At 43.3% G+C, this 8578-nt stretch overlaps 1 protein-coding gene across 2 annotated transcripts in view; it reads left to right on the forward strand.

Moving 5' to 3' along the window:
* The window catches only part of FBXW4 (F-box and WD repeat domain containing 4), an 81809-nt gene extending 74948 nt beyond the window's left edge, over positions 1-6861 (forward strand). For both annotated transcript variants that reach the window (XM_063132540.1, XM_063132539.1), the window contains 3 exons: positions 5052-5192; positions 5306-5447; positions 6164-6861. In XM_063132540.1, coding sequence (XP_062988610.1) covers positions 5052-5192; positions 5306-5447; positions 6164-6280 — 400 coding nt within the window. In that variant the 3' untranslated portion in view covers positions 6281-6861. The remainder of the gene's footprint in view (positions 1-5051; positions 5193-5305; positions 5448-6163) is intronic.
* Positions 6862-8578: the final 1717 nt, after the last annotated feature.

Genomic DNA, 8578 nt, shown 5'->3' on the forward strand with positions numbered 1-8578 from the left:
GGGCTCAGCCGAAGAGGTTGAACTATCTCCATCTGCCAGCACGCTTGGGTTTTATCCTTTCCCAGCCTAGGAGGTAGGTGAGGTGCTGATGGAGGAGTTGTGTCTCAAACACAAGAGGGAATGAGTGGGTGAGGGAGTAAACGTAGCAGTTGTAAGTACTAAAGATCTCGTGGCAGGATAAAGGGTGAGGTAGCACACTCCTGTGGACTCAACTACATAATGGGAGCTCATTTGCACTAACAGGCTCTCCCTACAGATGGGGATATAACAGTGTTAGAATGCTTACTAATTGTATTGCCTTTGTAATTTTTCCTGGTGTATCTTGTAAATGTCTTGGGGTCATGCTATTTCACATGAATGAGGCCTTACCTGTACCTACCTATTTTGTGAACCGCCCAGAGAGCTCCGGCTATTGGGCGGTATAGAAATGTAATAAATAAATAAAATCAAATAAACATTTTCTCTCTCTACTCAATATCTAGGCTTTCTAATGTGCATAGAACAGTGGAAGATAACCTGTAGCCCTCCAGGTGTTGTTGGACTGCACCTCCCATCATCCGTTATCATTGGGTGTGCTCTCTGGGGCTGATGGGATTTGGAGCCCACAACATTTGGATGGCCACAGGTTCCCTACCCCTGATGTAAAAGCACCTCTATGGATCATATGCTACAAGGTTTACTTTGCTATTGGCATTTGTCAAGTTTTTAACTTGTAAAGTTTCCCAATTGGAATATATAGTAGAGGAGAGCCTCTATGCAGTCTAGCCATGATCCAGGAAATATTTCTAAGACAGCTCTTTTAGTCCCATGGCTGCAGTATGATCATTTATAAGATCACTTTGAATAGGCAGGAAAAAGACAGAGGAATCAATCCAGGTTTGTAGACATCCCCATCCAATCCCCAGTCTGTGCTGATGTAGAGAGTGCTGTGTCTTTGCACATCTGGCCAGCATCACTAGGCATGATACCTGTAGCTCCTATCAACCCTAATTCTGCTGCTTCCAGTCCCTTCCCTAAACTGCTAGGTGGTACTTGAGGGTCCAGTTTTCTATCTTGGCTGGGAGTCTTGCTTTCTGTAGAAGATAAGAGGCCTGCCTCTCACTCCTGCCCTGATCCTGTAAACATCTTCACCTCCTGATGCAGATTTTATAAAGCAGACAGGCTACCCTCCTTCCCTCCAAGGGTTAATGTTTTAAGAGCTTGTCCAGCAATTCCTGCCTTGAGAAACACAAAAGTAAGTGCAATAACCCAGCACCCCTGGACTTAGGTTTTGGGGGTGGGGGGAGGGATGAGGATTAATTCCTGCACTTGGATGTTAAAGCTTGTCCGAGAGGTTTGCCTTGGGGGGAGCATTGCTAGGGCCGACTGGTCTTGTTAAATGGTTGCTAAGGCCCTGGCATCGCGGCCCGATGGAGTGGCCCACAGTCACGGTCACGGAGGGAATTACACAGTCACAAAGAAATTGTTATTCTCCGTAATCTGCTCTTTGGAGAGTGACTGGGGGAGATGGGCCGGCCCCAGCATGCCGCCAGTGCTGTGATCACAGAAGCGTGTTGGCTCTGGCGAGCGGACAAGGCTCACCTTCTGATCTGGGGGACACCAGTGCTGCTGGTGCTAATCTGCTTTCTCAGCAATTTTGCTCCTCTGACACAACGGTGTTTACTTGTTTGAACATCTCCTGGGACTCTATTTCACCTATTGTGTGGTCTTTATCCCCCTCACCCCCATGGGGCTTTAGCCCAGATTACAGATGGAATTAAGGCCTCTGGCTCGGGTGCCCCAGAAAGACTGATACGGGATCAAGGAGGAGAAAGTAACAAAATAACTGGAAGGAGGGGGAGGTGCTAGTTGCTTTAGGGAGTGGAGGCTGCATTGTCCCATGAAGCGAGAGCCAGTGCAGTAGTCTGAAAAGCAGGCGTTCAGTGCTTTGTGTCCAGTTCTGATTAGACCGTTAGGGAGGAGGAGAAGGGCTGGGAACATGTGGGTCTTTAGTGGCTGAATGGGCTTCATTGGATGCTGTTGTCTGAGTGGTAGTGAGAACTGTGGCAGCCTGGCTTTCTCTCGTAAGGGAGGTGGTGGGGGGAGGACAAGTGGGGCATGTTCCTCCTCAATTAGGAGCGTGTATTAATTAATCAGAGAGCCCTGTGCTAGACAGACCTTCTAGTTGTAATGAAGGACTACTCAGCTGCCTTGTTCAAAGTCTCTTGTTCCTTGGATCCTTTTGCTTTTCATGCCCATTTGGTTCTCACTGTCTCTTGATAAAAGTTGCATTCTCTTTTCCTGCCTATGCATGTATCCCCTGCATACGATAAGGTTGCCGGTTTTTGATATTTCCAGAAGCCATTATACTCTTTCCAGTTCTGCAATTAGCATGCTGCTCTTCAACACACCGTAGAGCAAAAGCTCCAGAAAGCTCTCTAACAGCCATGGCTGTGAGATTGGGTATCTGTTCTTCTAGAGTGAAGTGCTGGAAAGTCTGCTTCAGATGATGGGAATGAACTCAGCCTCCCTTTCAGTGTTGCTTATATGGAGGGTGGGGAAGGTAGGGGCCCTTAATGAAACCTATAAGGTCCATCTTTTGAATCTCCCAATGTTAGCCATGCCATAACTCTCCCCACTCTGCCCACCAGTGATGTGGGATGGAATTTTCCCCATGTTTTGTAAATTAACTAGACAAATGGATGTATGCCAATTGCAAGTACAATATTAGGCAAGCTTGGCAGTTTCAAAGTAGTAATTAATGTTTTTCAGGTGAATATCCCTAGCAGAGAATACATATAGGTCATTGAAATACATATATGTCTTAGAGTGAAATGGAACTTGTAAATAGTGATGGTGAAACTGAAGGTGCCCCAGCAACCTTAATGGAAGAGAGTTGAACTTTGTTGAAATAGATGAGTGGTTGTCAGCATATCATGCACATTTCTTTGGTTGCAAAAATTGATTAGGGTGGCAACAGTTTTCAGTACTTTTGTTTGTTGTCTTTAAATTTTTACAAGTATTCCAATAGAAATGTTTACCTAATATAACATTTAAATCACAGTAAGTGTGCTTTAATCCCCCCCCCTTAAATATTCCAGGTCAAATACTTATGGTGTATTGGGACAAAATGTTAACATAGGATACTTTTCCTTAGCTTTATTTGTAAGTAAAATAAGCATGCTGCAGTAGATCTCTCTAAGGCAACTTGTGGCCTAGCAGATGTTTTGACCTACGGCTTCCATTAGCTCTAGCCACTATTGCCAATGATGAGGGATAATTGGAGTTGTGGCCTTCCAGAAGTTTTGGTCTACAAGTTGCCCACCCCTCTCTAGGGCATTGGAACATTTTGTGATACAAACTGAAAAATTTCCTATACAAATTAACCTAATTTGCATAGGAAAAATTTCCCACCCCACTCGCCCTTCTAAAAACATCAGACAGGGGGAAATCATGGTTCCCTACCGTTGCTTCTCTGCCCCCACTTTTGTTTCTCAATATTTCCTCTTTCTCAGGGAGAAGGAAGAGGAAGTAAACAATGTCCATGTGGCCCATTCAGTGGGCCGTTTTTATCGCGCCGCTTCTCTTGCACACAGCAGGAGATAGCAGCAAGTTCGATCTCTAAAAATAAATCAGACTTACTGGGATCTTTTTTTTGTCATGGGAAGAAGGCTAAAAGGGGCAGGAGATGCACGGAAGGTAGATGATGTTGTGAATAGGACCCATGAAAATCCGTGAGTGCCCAGTAATGAGCATGCAATAAAACACTGGTCTGATGACGCTCTGTATGTGCCCAAGCAAAGGACATCCGGAGCATGCAGCATATCTGGAGTGTAGTGGCTTTGAGAGCTGTGAACACAGTAAAAAGGGGAGAGCGCCTTGGAGAAACGAGGAACTGCTTTTCAGTATCGCAGAGAAACTTCCTTAAAATGTAGTAACTAGGGAATTTTCCCCAAGAGAAGCATTGCCTCTTGAATCATTCAGAGCAAGACAGAATCAGAAACCAAGGGACGCCTTACAGATTATGTAGCAGCAAACACATTTTTGCTATAATGTCTATGTGCAACAAGCCATGGCTCCCTGGCATGTGCATCATGGAGATGTACAAGTAAAAATTCTACATGTATGCTGAAATCATGTAATGGGCAAAAATGTTTGAAGGATTGAGCTGTAGAATGCCTGTCATTGCTTTTTGGGCTTGAACTCTTGCATTTACAATTCATCAGTGACTTTTGAGCCATAAAGCAGGATTGCAGTAACTGAGTGTCTCTTTCCTTGCTGTGCTGCTTGCTATCTGAAGACAAGAAAGGATTGCTTAGGGCTATTGGTTTAAGGACAGAATCATAGAATTCCCAAAGAAGCCCAATTGTTTCCAGCATATTCTGTTTTTTCATTATATCAAATACGTGTTCGTTCAAACTACCCAGGGTATCTTTTGCATGAGCCCTTGTTTTTGAGACCTCTACTATTCTTGGTAAATATTATTTTTTGACACAGTTGCAGGACTTGTTCACTGAACAGTTTTACTCCTGGCAGGCGTTGTTATGGATAGTCATAGCAGGAGAGTGCTCAATGTAAGTATCCCAAAGAGAGAACCGTACTCCAGCCTAGTATATATTTATCTGTTCTTCATGCTTATGGAGTTTCGGTAACAACCACTAGGCAGTGCTACCCAGTGTGGCTTCTATTGATTCCCATTTGCGATGGTAAACATACCTAGTGTGTCATCTGCTTTTAATCTCCAACTTTGCTAATATAAGACCACTTAACTCTGTTCTCTGCTTTACAAAGGACACATAAGTTCTCATTAGTGCTAGAAACAAAACTGAGTACTAGCTTTTATACTTTCAAAGGAAAAGTAACCATTTATTTATCTTGGAATGCTTTTGTGCAAGTTGTAATCTTTTTTTACTGGGCACAAACTAATCTGCACTTGGTTGGTCCGTTAGCATCTTTCTTCCACTGACATCTGCTCTGACAGAAGAGCTCCATTGAAACAACCATAATGTGATACTATGTGGTGTGTATTATTCAGAACTATCATTTAGTTCCTTGTTGGGTTCTCTTTTCAGTGGGCAACTGGTCACTTGCCTTGGAACAGAATTCCACCGAGGCGCTGGAGTCTTGGATGTTCTCTATGAAACACCTTCCACCTTGCTCTCCTGTGGGTATGATACTTACATCCGGTACTGGGACTTAAGGACAAGCACAAGGTTAGTGACTTGCTTTGACAAATAAATAAGGACTGGTGTACCTGTATCTGGGGAAGAATGCTCTAAATTTCTTGCTTGTGATGTTATCTCCTACCCTTGCCCCCACTCCCCAGGGAATGTGTGAAGAAATGGGAAGAGCCACATGACAGTGCCTTGTACTGCATTCGGAGCAATGGCAATCACATGATCGCAAGTGGCTCTTCTTACTACGGTGTGGTCCGTCTTTGGGATAAACGGCAAACCAGGTGCTTGCAGGTGAGGACCATCACTGTGTTCCCAGAAGCTGGATGAAAGTGAACTATGCTGAGTTGCCCCACATGAAATAATGAGTGTGGGGATGTGAGTTACTTCTGCTCATTTCTGATTACATCATATATAGGGTGATGGATAAGAGTGTTGGACTTGGACAAGGAGACCCAATCTCAAATACTCACTCTCACTCATGAAGCTTAGTGTGTGCCATTGGGCATGTTACTAACCCTTGGTCTAACTAACATGATAAGGTTGCTGTGAGGATAAAATGGGGATGAGGGAGTGGAGGGGGAAACACATTTATTCCACCTTGATCTCTGGAAGGGTGGGATACAGATGTAACCATCACCAGCCCCTATCCTTAAAATGCCAAAACAAGCCTACCTACTAACATAGTGCTAGGACAGGGAATTCCCTCTATGATTTCATGAGATTAGATATATAGGGACAGCAAGTAGGGATCTGCTATGAAAGCTTTAGGTTCAATCCAATTCCAAAGATATCAACAAGGTATTCAAGCTATTATGTTGCCTTGAACTAACTTTATTCAGAAAGTGCCCTCTGTTAGTTTTATAATCCCTTGCTATGATGGAAGATGCAGGTTTACAGAGCTGAATGGAATCCTATGGGTGCTGTATGGCCGTTATCTAGTCCCTGGCTCTTACTGCTGAACAGTTTAAATCACTTATCTTGGATAATTTTTCATTATTACTTTGCAGAGCTTCTCCTTGTCATCACCCGTCAGTAGTCCTGTGTATTGCCTGCGCTTCAGCACCACCCATCTCTACGCTACCGTGGCATCTGCACTGTATGCCCTTGATTTCACCACCTCCTGACACAGATTGGCCTGGACTCCAGATTTGATGCCCAGCTCAGGAATCACCAAGAAGAGATAACGTCATTGAGACAAGCAGCCTGAAAGTCACACTAAGTGCTAAGGAGGACGCCATGGAGGGGAGTTCACCTGCCTTCTGATTTCAATAGAGGCTCATGTCTCCTTCCAATTCTTTTATCTTGCACATTTTGCGGTTCGCTGTTACCCTTTAAATTTCTCTGAAGGCATTGTTCAGTAAACTTGAGAATGTGTGCATTTTGGGGCGGGGGATATCAGCATAGATTCCATTTTGACCTCTGCGTGCTGCAAGTCCAACTGTACTGAAATCAGTTGGATTTAGTTTAGGAAGAACTGACTGTACCCTAGACAGTGAAGAGGGGGTGAAGAGCCTTTTACTCCTGCTTTACTGATATTCATCACTGCCTCATAATTGAGCACTGGGCTATAAGAGCAAAGCCTAGCTGGCTCTGTATAATTGTACCAAATTAACTATTGCCATCTGGCAGCATAGAAAGAGTGATTCATTAGATTGGTTCTGTCCGGTCAATGTGTTGAATAAATTGTCGAAGTGGAATGCAAGAAGTCTGTGATGTGAGTCTCTTTAATTTCAAAAGCAGTAACTGAGTATTGGCGATATATTTGAATTGATGCCTGTGATCAAATTTGTTTACCCTTAAATTAAGCTATAACACCTACAGATGTGGCATTCTGGCAACTGTTGAAATAATGGAACTCCTTTTAGATGAGCTGGAAATGTATACCTATGATGTACAGTGCAAGATGAGAATGGGATTGACTCATAATCTAAAAGCAGCCTTAAGGGGTCAAACCAATGGATGATCTCCCTCTATGCAACGTTTAACCCCAGATATTTCTAAGAGATGGGGCACTAGTGGAGTATCCTAGCCCCTGTCAGCCACTCCCACCAAACACCTGTATTTGTGATGCATTCCATGAACAGCCTACTGACCAGCTGTTGCCTTTCATACAGATATACAATTATTTTTTAAGCCATCCCTCACTCTAATAGCAAACTGAGCTGGTGAGTGTCAACAGGATTGTAGCAAAAACAGGGCCACTGAAAAACAAGAGGGAGGTATCAGCAAGCTCTGGGTTTGCAGAAGTACAAAGAAAAATTTAGGGGGAAACTAACAGGACAACTCCCCACCTCCCAACAGCTCAGTGGCGGCAGAACACTGAGTCTTTATAGGGGAGAAAGAACTGAAAATTTGATGGAGTAGAATGGAGTACACTATAGTATCATGGAGGAAGGAAATCTCTCTCTCTCTCTCTCTCGTTTTTAAATAAACAGCTGACACCTCAAATTATGGTGCAAATGAGTGTACGCTGTGAGATATAACAGTAAAGAAGATCATACTTTAAAATGATCCTTCATGTTTGTTTCAGAACAGGAAGGTTTGTCTGCAGTTTTAGGGGCAAACCAAGGAAAATTCTTCTGAGCAGGTGCTGGATTGGGTTCACACAACTTGACAATCCACCCTCAAGGTTGAGTGTAGTTTGTCATTGAACTGTGGATCGTTGCTGTGTTATGTAAACCCAGCCATGCCAACAAAACATCGTTTGTTAACCATGAACAACTCACAAAGAGAACCCATGGTTTGTTGTTGGGTTGCGAACTGTGGTTTGTTTGTGGTTAACAAACCATGGTGTGTTACCCATGCCTGAGGTCAAATAACACAACTCAAGATTCAATGACAAACCATACCCAACCTTGAGTGTGGATTGGTGTGTTGTGAGAACCCAGCTACTGTATTTACGTCTACATAAGAAATTCAAATTCAAATATAATTCCAAACAACTTAAGAAAATGCATCGTATTTGGCTTTTGGGCTTGCCTTGATATCAATTTAAAATGCTATGGAGTGCAGGAGAGAAGTGTAATTGTGGCCAGTCATCATCATCATCATCATAAAATTTTTACTTCTAACCCGCCTCTCCATCCTGATCGAGGCGGGGAACAACAAGTATAAAATACATAAAACATTAATCAAAACACAGTATACATTGTTAAAACTTCCTAAAAAAAATATCCTATGAGCCACCATTTCCCATCACATTCTTGAAGACAAGAAACTTGGCAAGCCTCAAGACCCTTTTCAGGCTCTTTAAGGAATCCAGATATAAAAGTACTTGTGGATGATTTTGCTCACCAAGAAGTGCAGACTGGTGCTTCTCACTTGGGTTCAGCGCCAGCAGGCTGCTGGGGAGCTTTAATACATCTGTGGGGAAATTCTCCTGTCAGGATATACTAAGTTCACTAAGGTCAAACAAATTCGCA

Source organism: Elgaria multicarinata, chromosome 8, assembly GCF_023053635.1.
Source record: "Elgaria multicarinata webbii isolate HBS135686 ecotype San Diego chromosome 8, rElgMul1.1.pri, whole genome shotgun sequence".
NCBI classification, from domain to species: Eukaryota; Metazoa; Chordata; class Lepidosauria; order Squamata; family Anguidae; genus Elgaria; species Elgaria multicarinata.